This window comes from Artemia franciscana, chromosome 5 (assembly GCF_032884065.1).
Source record: "Artemia franciscana chromosome 5, ASM3288406v1, whole genome shotgun sequence".
NCBI classification, from domain to species: Eukaryota; Metazoa; Arthropoda; class Branchiopoda; order Anostraca; family Artemiidae; genus Artemia; species Artemia franciscana.
In genome coordinates, this window is record NC_088867.1 from 6,583,810 (window position 1) to 6,597,059 (window position 13,250).

Sequence of the window (13,250 nt, forward strand, 5' to 3'; positions counted from 1 at the left end):
AGAATTAATCCGCGTATGGTGTAGAAGATGAATCTCGAAACTGTGACTTTAGGGGGGGGGGGGCATTAAGCTGGTAACTTAATAACTTGTTAAATAATTTTCTGAAAAAAAATTTCGTTTTCTACAATCTACGTAGTTATTTCCTCCGAGAGTGTATGTAAAGCATAAAATGTTTAACCACGAATGATGGCGGAGGTAATATATGAATGAGGATGAATAAAGATGATGAGAATGAGGATGAAGGTAAAGGATATGAATTATAGAGGTATTAGTCGATTTCAGTTGATTTTTTTTTCGAAACGTTCCTGGTTAACCTTATGTTTTGTATATTTGTCATAAAAGCGCAATAATTTTGATAATGAAATACTATTTTAGTAGGGTGCGTAAGTTTGGCTATAGAAGATCTTCCTCAGGAAAATTTTACCTGGACAGAGTGGGACTTGCTTTAAAAAAGGCTGATGAAAGTCAATTTTTTATACTATTTCATTAACAAAATGTCCATATCTTTCTGATGAAGAGAAATTTTTCAACATTAAATCTATTGATAGACGACTGAATACAACTGAAATGGCTCTAAACACAACAGAAGTTGTCGAAGAGAGAGACCCAACGAGGTGGATCTAAAATTTGGGGCTCAAAAATGTCCTCGACGTCTAATACCTTTTGGACCAGGGTTGCCTACAGAAGAAAATGGGGATTGGAGGTGTCATTGGTTTGTTGATTTGTCTTGCGTATGGTTGACGTTATGGTTAAAATCACGTTATGGTTAAAATCACTACTAAAAGTGCCAATGGGTGTTAATAGACGCTTTTCCTAATCCAAAGGATTTCCGTAAATTAAATTGGGAAGAAGTATTTCCGTTTTTATTCTCAGGCGGAGAAAATTTAAATTCAGGAAAACCGCGGATTCGATTCAGCAGGAATGGCTGAATAAATGACTTTTTTAAATCAACTCAGTACAATATAATGACACAATAATTATACACCCCCTAAAGAGAGCGGAGCTCGTAATGGTCGGGGTAACAAACACAAAATTTAACTCATCAACGTGACAGAAAAAAAACGAATAAATGAAATACAAAACCACAAAATTAGAAAATGAAAGGCTGAAAAAGGAAAGTGAAGAAAAGGGATTTATGATTTGAGTTTTATCTTTTGACAATGCATGAGTATGAGTCTGCTTAATAAATAAATTGAGGCCTGAATATTAAAATAGGACCAAGTCCTTATTTTCAATCTTTTGTTTTTTGACAGGAGCCTAGTTTTGAGCTTTATAAAATCAATTGCGAAAATTTTGAAGACTTGAGAATTATAAAAAATGCCAATGTATTAATGGATAATTGAGAGAGTGTTATTGTCCACTTTTTGGTGCTTGTCAATTATTCTGAACACACTCGAGTTTTTGACCCGAATGTAATAAGTATTTTGTTTTTATTTTCAAGCAGAGAAAACTTAAATTCAGGAAAACCGCAGATTCGATTCAGCAGAGATGACTGAATGAATGACTTGGTTAAATCAACTCAGAACAATGTAATAACACAACAATTTTACACCCCCGACAGAGAGTAGAGCTCGTAATGGTTGGGGTAACAAATATAAAATTTAATTCATCAACATGACAGAAAAAAACGAATAAATAAAATACAAAACCATAAAATTAGAAAATGAAAGGCTGAATAAGGAAAGTAAAGAAAAGGGATTTATAATTTGAGTTTTATCTTTTGACAATGCATGAATATGAGTCTGCTTAATAAATAAATTGAGGGTCGAATATTAAAATAGGACCAAGTCTTTTTAAAGAATCTCTATTTTCAATATTTTGTTTTTTGACAGGAGCCCAGTTTTAAGCTTTATAAAATCAATTGCGAAAATTTTGAATACTTGAGAATTATAAAAAATGCCGATGTATTAATGGCTAATTGAGTCAGTGTTATTGTCCACTTTTTGGTACTTGTTAATTATTCAGAACACACTCAAGTTCTTGACCCGAATGTAAGATATGAGAAAACCGGTTTCATTGCCACAAAGACAAGTGACGGTTGACAGAATGCATTCAACTTATATAATTTGGGTTATATATTTGCACATTAGGTGGGGGGGGGGGGTAACGTACAGCGGGTCTGCATGCAAAATGTGTTGTCTAAAATGTGTACAACTATTCTGCATACTATGAAGTAAGAATTGTTTTCTAACTTCATGCTGTCCAAATACTTTACTCCCCCCTAATTTGCAAATATATAGCCCAAATTATATAAGTCCAATGCATTCTGTTACCCAAGTCTTGTGGCTATGAAACCGGTTTTCTCAGATTATACATTCAGATCAAGAACTTGAGTGTGTTCTGAATAATTGACAAGTACCCACTTTTTATTATTACTGTTATTATTATGCATTTTGTTAATAGTTGTGGTGATATTTGGTTTAATCTGTGTTCAGTGGTTGTGGTTGCGGCTGAGAGGACAGCAGCTATCCGTCATCAGTCACATGAGCCTTCCCTAGACCGCTGTGTGTATGTATAGTATATTTTATAGTCAGTAGTAAATAAAGGTAGTTAAGTTAAATTAAAGCAGATTGAAATTGGTAGGAATTTACAGTGACAAATTACAACTAGAATTATCTGCTTCTAGTTACAACGTTTTGAGTCTGGATAACATTGACGAAAGTGGAGCTGTTTTTCCGAATATTCGACATTTAGTTTTGATTGGAATGGAGTATACATGGACTGATATTAGGAAAATTTGCAAATTTTTCCCTGATGTTGAGCACTTGCAGGTTAGTAACTAAGGGCCTGTTCAAGTTTCTAATCCCATGTTTAACTTGTATTCATGGCAGCTAACCGTCATCAGGGTGGCCTAACCCTGAGAAGGGAAAATTAAGTAGTATCTGTCACAATCAAAATTGACTAAAAAGAAGTCAATAGTAAAAAGCAAAAATCTAAAAATATCTAAAACAAAATTAAAATAGATAACCCTAGGCTATGAAAAATACTTATTTTTGTGTATTTCATTGAAAAAAGTATAAAAATACTGCAAATTTACCGCTCCCCCTAATTTTTTATGAATAACGGTACTATCTGTGCAGGATTTTCTAGGGGAGGGGGACTTAAGGAAGGATGTAATTAATTGTGAATTCCATAAAAATGTGTAGTATATAACATATACTAACCCTTGAAATTTTGGAGTAGCAGGGACATAGATCCACCTCTCTCCCTTGTGTATGTGTCTTAGAATGATTGACAGCTTAGCTAATCGCTAAGTTGTCAAGTATTGAGCTAAGGGTAAGTAAGGGTGTGTTTTGGAGTCGTAAGGGCAGCTAATCTAACTAACCTCAACTACCCCAGAGGTAATCTGTGTCATAACAAAATCCTTACCAAGTCACATGTTAGATGAAACAGTGTGGATAATAAGAATGATAATACTCACTACCTTCGCTAAAATGACTGAAACAAAGTAACGCTAAACCGAAGTGGTGAGAGTCATGTCTAGCTATTTTACGATTTCTAGGACTGTGACTCTACTGTATGCTTATCTTATTACTATTATTATTATTATAACTACTATTACTATTAAAAGTGGGCTTACAATACCTAGTTGAGGCTCAAGTGACAAAGGCATATTGCTCCCACACTTAAAAAAGCCTAATTACGGGAGGGAGAGATAATATCTAGTTTCATTACACAATTTGTCTCCTGTTGAATATTACCCTCCCGTCCTATGAGTGCAAACAAGTTTGGGCAATTATCCGTTAGGTTTCATGGTAACTTGGAATACATAGAATCCGTGTATATTGTGACCTTATCATTGCTACAGAAACCAAGAAACTCACCAAGACTAAAGATCTTTTCTGACATTTTCGCAGTTTGGAGATAACTGCCAAAAACTATTTGCTAAACCGTTCTGAAAGGGAGGATTGGCAGTTTTATGTAGATCGACTATGTAGATAGATGTATGTAGATTATGTAGATTTATGTAGGATCAGATGGTGGCTGAACATTTATTACTTTGCTGATTATCTCTTCGAGAAAAGCTTAGCAAACAACTATTGGCACTTATTGCAAAGGCTTAGTTGATAAGCTAACCCATAAGGCTGGAATACGCCAAATGTGTGTTTTAGACATGTTTTGGTAAATGATCGGGTGAATGTTAACAAACACGTAGCTGCTTGGTTTATTTCCGAAATATTTGTTAATTATCAATCATCTATCATTTTATTAATACTAAAAACACTATTACAAACCTAAAAAAGTTATTCGGCCCAAGAAGCTTTGCTTGTTATGGGCCATACGACACAATAATAAGAGCACTAAAAGAACCATAAATAATACCCTGAATAAAACAATACATATGAAATGAGGATGAGGATGAATAAACACTAGCATATAGTAGAAAAAAAAACAAAAAAAAACTTGATTTTAATTATAATAATAGAAATAAGTAGAAACCAAGAAAGTAGAGAAACACGAAAGACAAAAATTGACATTAGAACGTCAGAAAAAAAACGTTTACCATGTACTAATGGTGAATGTTGACCATTTCTGAGATTCTAACCTAATTTAATAGCCCATTTCTGAGATTTATAACCTAACCTGTCACCATCAAACCTTGCATAAGACTGACGAAGCTGACTGGCAAAGCTGACTGAATCCAAGCAGAGAAAAGGATTTGGTGGGAAAAAGCCCGTTGCCTCCTAATAAACTCCTCTCTTCTGGAAATTCACCAGACCATATCTTTGATTGTCGATATATACCGGTGAGGTGCCGAATGTAAGGAAATATTCAATCTTTCGCCGACGTATTTGGTGTTAGTTGACATTCACCGGTGAATCTCGACATTCACCAGTTTCAGCCTTTCACGGTAACAGACACACATTTAGTGTATGCGAGTCCAAATGTGTGTTTGTCGGTTAGACGCTAAATGTGTCTTACAAACACAGATATTTAGCGCGTTCCAAGGCCAGTGTCGTCTAATGTAGTTTTAACGCTCATTTAACGTTCATTTAATGTAGTTTTAACGTTCGTTTAACGTTCATTTGAATTATAAATTAAGTCAATGCCGTTAGTTTTGCGCTGTACCTTTCAAGATGCTAGCTAATCACGATTTTTTGAAGGGTATTCTGTCTGGTCAACCTTCATTAAGTTCACACCAGTTGAACTTGGGTTGTAATCACATCTACCTCTGGATACTAAATAAATATTCATTGTGGTTCAATCCCAAAAATCTATATCAGCATATAAGGTTTTATTATTCATTTACATTTTCAACTGAACCAATGCCATAACTTCTTATCTTAATTTAAAGATGCTTCTCAATCCGAATTTTGAAGAACATTCAGACTGGTCAACCTTCACTAAGTTCAAACTTGTTTAACTCGGGTTGTAGCGCAATTTACCTTGGATGCCAGCTAGATTACTACAGGATTTGGATAAAAAAAAAAAAAAACAATTTTCTGAATAAATCTCTAGTTATATCGACAAAATGGAATAACAATGCTAGTTTATAGATTTTTGTAGAGACTTTATAGAGATTTTATTTAAATTTTGTATAAAGATTGCAGAAGTTTTTAAAATCTCTTTCAGGTTTCTTGGAATAAAATCACTTCAATTGATTCAATAGACTGTATAGACTCATGCAGAATATTGGATCTGGAGCATAATTCACTGAAATTTTGGAAGAATCTCCGACAACTTGGTCGACTTAAAAGGTAAAAACTGCAAACAGTATTGCAATTCGCTATAAGTTAAGGCAATACGACACCTTAAGGAACCATCCTATCTCGCTCATTATAAACCTTTTTTGTTTATGTGGCCAAACATTTTGGAATTGATTGAGCGGTCTTGCCATAACTTGTATGGGGTTTTGGGGTTTTATACTTATATTGTAGTGTTTCGTTGTTTATTTGTATGTTGGTTTCGGTAAATGGCCTCATACTCCATACTCTTTTTCTTTCTTTTTTTTTTATTTTAGCACATCCTCGCAAGCCCCGCTTTTGTTGTGCTATTGTATGATAAATGATTATTTTCAATAAAATTGTTCTACTACTACTACTACAACAGAAATGATAATGATAACTTCGAATGATAACTTCGCCTTTCCATGTCGAAAGTAAAACAGTTCAAAATAGGGATGAAACCTTTTAATTGACAGTGAACAGGTATAAAATTTTTTAACTGGATATATCGAACACATACAGTGTTCATCATCAGCAGTAAAACTTTTACTGCTGATGATGAACACTGTATATGTGTTCGAAATATCCAGTTAAATAATTTTATACCTGTTCACTGTCAATTAAAAGGTTTCATCCCTATTTTGAACTGTTTTACTTTAGAAATGTTAATATTCAATATTGTCATTCTTAAAATGATTCTCGTATTCAAAAATATGATTATCATTATCATTTAATAATTATCATCAGAATTATTATCAAATATGGAAGATTAAATATGTTTCAGTAATAAAATGGGACTGTATATAATTTTTGACTTCAGAAAGGATATTATTGTTGGGAGTTTAAGGCCCAGTTACAGAAAACCAACATTTATAAAAATTCTGTCTGTAGGCAATGAATAATTTGCATAATTCAGTATCAGTGCCTCTGGGGCTAAGGGACTCGTGTTCAAACTGGAGGTATACTAATTAGATGTTTCCTTTTTTGTTTAAACCTTTACCTTTTTAAACTTGTGTTTACCTTTGTCATAAACCTTTTTTGTTTATGTGGCCAAACAGTTTGGAATTGACTGAGCGGTCTTGCCATAACTTGTAGAGCTCGGATAAAATATCTGAATAAATCACTGAAAACTAAAAGCCGACACCTGATTTCCCGGGATCATAGAAAACCTATTTAATTTTTCCGTTTCATGCCGGTACTGGAGCTGTTCAGGTTATAATGAAACTGACATAATCAGAAGTATGAATTTAATTTTGTAAATTAAGTTTTTTTTTTTAAGTTCAGGAAAGAGCAGTCCTTAATAATGTTCTTGCATATCTGTTCATAAAACGCTAAAAATTTGTTCAAAGGATTTGTTATTTGAGTAATTTGGCCGCTTTGGGAGTTTCCTGTGCTGCCACTCGCTTTGATTGACACACTCGCCGGTGAAAAGGAAATAACAAACCACGGTCTTTTCAGTCAAATTTCACAAATCCAATGAAATCAACAAATCTAATAGCAATGTAAAGGATAATGGGGACAAAAAATACATAGGATATTGCTGTAGAGAAAAACAGAGAATAATTCATTAAAATTCAATGGTAAAATAGGGTTTTCTAACTCCAATGGTTTACTTATTTCTACAAACCAATATGAGCTGATAATTCCACGTTTCAAAACCTAATTGTTTCCTGTAGGAATTTTAAGCCAGTAAAAAGAATGATGACAGGGGTTAAGTATGGTTCTGAAACGTGGGTGCTTTGAAGACGGAAAAGGATTCGTTTGATGTTTTCTTGAGGAGGAGGAGAGGTTTTCTACCTGTCTGACTAACCATATTTCAAATAGTAAGCTCTACAAAAAATATGAATATATCCCCCCTCCTGGGGCTATACAGAGAAAAACGTTGAGATAGCTAGGGCACGTTCCGTGGATGAAGGATGAAAGATCGTCAAATATCGTCCATTTTGGCCAACCATCTAGGGCCTATGGTTTAAACTTTATGCCTTGATCATGATTTTACATATTCTTACAAAAACCAAGTCAAAATGACGCTATCGAGTGACGCTATCGCTATCGAATGATGCTAAGTCAAAATGACGCTATCGAGTGACGATCCTGAGATACCCAATCAATTTAGAACTACTTTAAAGCTAATTTGGTGACTTCTCAGTTTCAGAGGATATGCTGCTGCGCAGCGGTGAATTTTCACCTAAAAAGTTTATAAATATGAACGGGCATTATAAAAAAGGCGATCTTCTTAAGACCCGTTTAAATTGATAATACTTTGACCTTATAGTAGGTTATAAATAGCTTCCTCTGAAAGAAAAGTCACTTTATAGTGACTTTTTTGAAAGTAACTTTTCTGAAAGAAAAGTTACCATAGGCACCTTCTAAAATATCATTTTTAAGCCTTATTAATGCTGCAACCCTAATGTTTGTAGCCTTTTTTACGTTTTACATATATTAAACTGTTTTTTATTGATTCATTAGATTTGATCATTTGGATAAGATTTGTTCCAAAAAATAACTGTTACCAGCCTGGGTGGGCCGAATTCGTTTTTCGAAGTCAAGACAAAAAAACAGATTAACACCAGAACTTCTCTTATTGCATACACGGGTAGATTTTATTATTAACCATGTTGTGTTGATTAAAGCAGTGATCAAGTGAACTTGAAAAACATCGAGTTTCAAAATCAAAGTTAGGGTAGCCTTCTGTCTCTCAATTCTCTAGAGACCGTCGATTGTCAATAACCCTTCAAATAGCACTTATTCATTGGTGGAAATACCACGTTAATTATACCAGCTTGTCAATCTGGTCTCTAGGGGTGTTATCGGCGATCTGAAACGGTTCTTTCTGGCAAAAAAACTTGTAAAAATTTCAAGTAGCTGAAAATATTCTATGGGACTGTTAGAAAACAGGAAAATAAATCTAAAAATGGTTGCAATCATCCTACAGGTTATTTTCTTCTGCTCATGATAGTACCGATTTTGTTCTAAAAGCAATATCCTTCATAGAGTACACTTGTGAAAAAGAGCGAGACATTTTCTAAGATATCCAAGCAATTAGAGAAAACAGAGAAAAATCCTTGCAAACATTTTGTAGCATCTTCAAGAAGCTACGGCCTGATATTAAAAGCGGTATCTTCAGCCAATGAATACTTGAGTACTTTTTAAATGTAAATTTTCGATTTTAACATGGGATTTTCGAGTTCCATCAGTTCACTTAATCACGGCCATAAGAAAGTGTCTGAAGACCCTATTCTCTTTTTCTGGTTTAAAAGTTAGAATTTTTAATATGTATTTCTCTTAAACCTAGCAGCTTTAAAATACAATTGCTGAAAGTGAAATACATCAAACTGAAGCAATGGTAAACATTAGAATGTTTATGCTCTGTTCTATGAATGAAACATTGCCAAATACAGACATCATACGTACATTCTCTGAAACTACGTTCATTAATAGAGACATCTTATCAATAAACATGGGTCCATCACCTTCTCTTTTAATCATTGTTGTAAAAATTTTCGGCTTTTGATCTGTCACAACTCCCAAGAGGTTCCCAAGAACTACACAAATTTATTTAGAAAACTGAAAAAAAAACAAAAAAAACAACGTTAGCGCAACGGTGCTACTATCAGCATTTAAACGATACCAAGTATGCCTTAAGGAAAACAATTTCTTTGGATTTTGCTAACACTGTCCTACATTATCCCCGCCCAAATTCAGTTACCCCTAGTCAATGTTTTCCCCTTCAACCTTGCCTCCCTCGCTCTGCTTCAACAAAAATTTACAATTTTACCATAATAAAACTTCTCACAGAAATATATATTTTTTTTCCATTGCGTAGTTGTTATTTTAAATCACTGAATCCCCCCCCCCCCCCCTTTCTTCATTTTTAACTCTCATTGTCTAGTGTCCATCTTATAAATTTTGGACTTTCTTTCTATGGTCTTTTTTCTTTGTTAATTGTGTTTAATTTTTGCTCATAAGACTAAATTGTCTTTGTGTTTTACTTGGTTTAATTCCATTGTAAGTTCCACGTGTTTTAATTGTTTTTTATCCTTTTTATACTTTTCACCTTTTTATATTTTGACTTCATTTTTTTATAAAAAACTTTATTAAATGTTTTTTTTTGTGTTTATTGACTGTGAAGTGCGTTTTCGGCCCATCCGGGCTTGTAATAGCCATTAATCAAAAATAGGGATTGGCTCCGTTTCTGTTTTTGGCCAAAATGGAAAAGGCAAAAACGGCTCTTACAAAACTGAACAGAAACAAAAATAATGAAAAAACTAGAAATCGGTTTGTTAACCGATAAACAGAAATGACCTGTTTTTACTTAAGAAATGGCCGTTTTAACAGATATTGCTGTTTTTTCCAGTTTCTTTAGGTTTAAGGAGTAAAATGAACATATACTGACCAAATATATATATACTGATATACTGACAAAATATATACTGAAAAAATAAATAAGACCAAATATACCAAAAAACACATAAATTGAAATTTTTCACTTAAAAATATTCGAAGTTCAAGTGATTTTGTAGTCTTTCGTGTGTGCCGCTTTCGTGTAAAGTACCCAACTATGCTAAATGCGCTCTCACTGGGTACGGAAGTTGCATGCACTGGGAGATGTATGTATACAATTTCACTTATTTCCATGGGAAATGTTAAAATAGTCACTTCAAAATTCTTCTTCTTCTGCGAATTGTCTCTTTTCGATCGTCGTCTCTCGCATAATAGGACAGAACCCTCTCCTCATAAAAACTTATCTTAAAACTTTTTCGCATGCTGACCAATGGTCTGCGTGCGTAGGTACTGATCTCCGGATTCACCGCCTTCGGCCAGGAGTGAACTGCGTGGTTTGGGGTAAATCATTCGACACTTCTCATGTTTTCCCCCCAGGATTCTCCAGGTACCCATTTAGAGCTGGTTTGACTTAGGCTGAGCTTACCGAGTTATACCATTTACCTTCGTTCCAAGCCAATTAGCCAACTACGCCAAGACTCTAACCACTCGGCTAATACGGCTCTGCTCAAATGCCCGAACAATATTTGCTGCTAAACGTGCAATGCTGAAATTGCTTATATTGTTCGCATTTTTCCTCCATGGGTTGATCTGTAGCTATTCTTGCGAAAATCTTTGCAAACAAGCTGCCTTCTTGATCAGAAATCTCTGGTGATCCCTGCCTTAGTAGGAGCGACGACAATAGGGAAAGATGTAGAGTTCAGTTGGATTTGAGCCAGTTTTTTTTGTACTTTTTTGCTCGGAAATGCATTACTGGAGAAGCGAGGAGAGAGACAGATGAATGACTCTCTGTCTGCATGGCTCATTTTTTTTTTTTATAGATTACAGGATCAAAAAGCCAACTCTTGCGAAGAGCATCATATCACTTATTTTTACTTTTTTTTTATTATTTATTCTTTTCACATTCAAAACCAAAACACATATTCCACAAAATGCTGCATCGCCAAGAAAAACTTTACAGTTTTGTAGAAGTACTGATCTAACTTAGATCCTAGAATGTAGACGTAGATCAAACTTAGGACCGGTCAAAAAATATCTCCTGAGGTGAACAGCTGTTAGTTCCTACTAACAGCTGTACTAGTATCTGGAATCTACTAGTATCACATACTAGTATCTGGAATCTAAGAAAACAGCTGTATTCCCTTGGTCATCAGCACAATTTCGCTCGTCGGAACATAATATACCAACAACTTATATTCTTTGCTTGTTCGAACGGATGAAGAACCTTAATGGCAGTTTCCACGGTGTACCGCTCATTGCTGTGAAGTTTGAGCTCTCTCGAACTTTACAAAAGCTCTCTCAAAATGATCCTGAATCTTGGTTGACAATAGTTCCATCATTGTTTTTCCGCGGTGGACCGCTCATTGCTGTGAAGTTTGAGCTCTCTCAAACTTTACAAAAGCTGTCTCAAAATGATCCTGAATCTTGGTTGACAATAGTTCCATCATTCTTTTTCCGCGGTGGACTGCTCATTGCTGTGAAGTTTGAGCTCTCTCGAACTTTACAAAAGCTCTCTCAAAATGATCCTGAATCTTGGTTGACAATAGTTCCATCATTCTTTTTCCGCGGTGGACCGCTCATTGCTGTGAAGTTTGAGCTCTCTCGAACTTTACAAAAGCTCTCTCAAAATGATCCTGAATCTTGGTTGACAATAGTTCCATCATTGTTTTTCCGCGGTGGACCGCTCATTGCTGTGAAGTTTGAGCTCTCTCAAACTTTACAAAAGCTGTCTCAAAATGATCCTGAATCTTGGTTGACAATAGTTCCATCATTCTTTTTCCGCGGTGGACTGCTCATTGCTGTGAAGTTTGAGCTCTCTCGAACTTTACAAAAGCTCTCTCAAAATGATCCTGAATCTTGGTTGACAATAGTTCCATCATTCTTTTTCCGCGGTGGACTGCTCATTGCTGTGAAGTTTGAGCTCTCTCGAACTTTACAAAAGCTCTCTCAAAATGATCCTGAATCTTGGTTGACAATAGTTCCATCATTGTTTTTCCGCGGTGGACCGCTCATTGCTGTGAAGTTTGAGCTCTCTCAAACTTTACAAAAGCTGTCTCAAAATGATCCTGAATCTTGGTTGACAATAGTTCCATCATTCTTTTTCCGCGGTGGACTGCTCATTGCTGTGAAGTTTGAGCTCTCTCGAACTTTACAAAAGCTCTCTCAAAATGATCCTGAATCTTGGTTGACAATAGTTCCATCATTCTTTTTCCGCGGTGGACCGCTCATTGCTGTGAAGTTTGAGCTCTCTCGAACTTTACAAAAGCTCTCTCAAAATGATCCTGAATCTTGGTTGACAATGGTTCCATCATTCTTTTTCCGCGGTGGACCGCTCATTGCTGTGAAGTTTGAGCTCTCTCGAACTTTACAAAAGCTGTCTCAAAATGATCCTGAATCTTGGTTGACAATAGTTCCATCATTGTTTTTCAATCTGAGGGTCACGATGAGTTTAATAAGCGGTCGCAGACGATCAATACTAAGCGCTGACACACCAAAAAATATTATTGCTTTATTTATTAATTTCAGTTAAGTGTACTTACCAATGCAAAAAAAATTCTGTATTATACAAAAATATATCGTTAAAAAATTAATAAGCATATATCAATCAATAACTAATGAAATAATTATATCTACGGCTAAGGTAGATAGTTAACCTCAAATATTTATCATAAGTGGGTTTTTAGGTGACGACCCTATTTTGTCTACTTTTGACTAAAAAGATTTAAAACGATACATGGTATATGTGAAACCAAGATCCCGTTACAAATATCTCAGATAAAGCTAGTTGTAATCTACCATAAGCTCAAATTATTATAAAAGGATCTTATGAAACCGCTTTTTAGGGGTGGGGGGAGGCTTGTGACACATAAAAGGTTTGGATACAAGTTCCACTTCATTGGTGTTTTCTCATCTACAAAAGTGTCTTGTACAAATAGTATTAAAGACAAATGAGGGAGAAGCCTAGGATTTGTCAAGCTGGAAAAAACAAACAAGGCGGTGTGTTTATTAAATCATGAAGCTTATTATAAAATTCTGGATATAAATGTTATTTGTATTTATTTAGTTTAGTAATCATGTTTT

At 34.9% G+C, this 13,250-nt stretch overlaps 1 protein-coding gene and 1 long non-coding RNA gene across 2 annotated transcripts in view; one reads left to right on the plus strand and one right to left on the minus strand.

Annotated features, from left to right (window-relative positions):
- The window catches only part of LOC136026931 (uncharacterized), a 96,093-nt gene that overhangs the window by 37,007 nt on the left and 45,836 nt on the right, over nt 1-13,250 (minus strand). The window lies entirely within an intron of this gene.
- Nucleotides 1-13,250, plus strand: part of LOC136026929 (tubulin-specific chaperone E-like) — a 69,251-nt gene that overhangs the window by 19,388 nt on the left and 36,613 nt on the right. The window contains exons 5-6 of the mRNA XM_065703775.1: nt 2,627-2,771; nt 5,575-5,699. Of these exons, the coding sequence (XP_065559847.1) occupies nt 2,627-2,771; nt 5,575-5,699 (270 nt within the window). The remainder of the gene's footprint in view (nt 1-2,626; nt 2,772-5,574; nt 5,700-13,250) is intronic.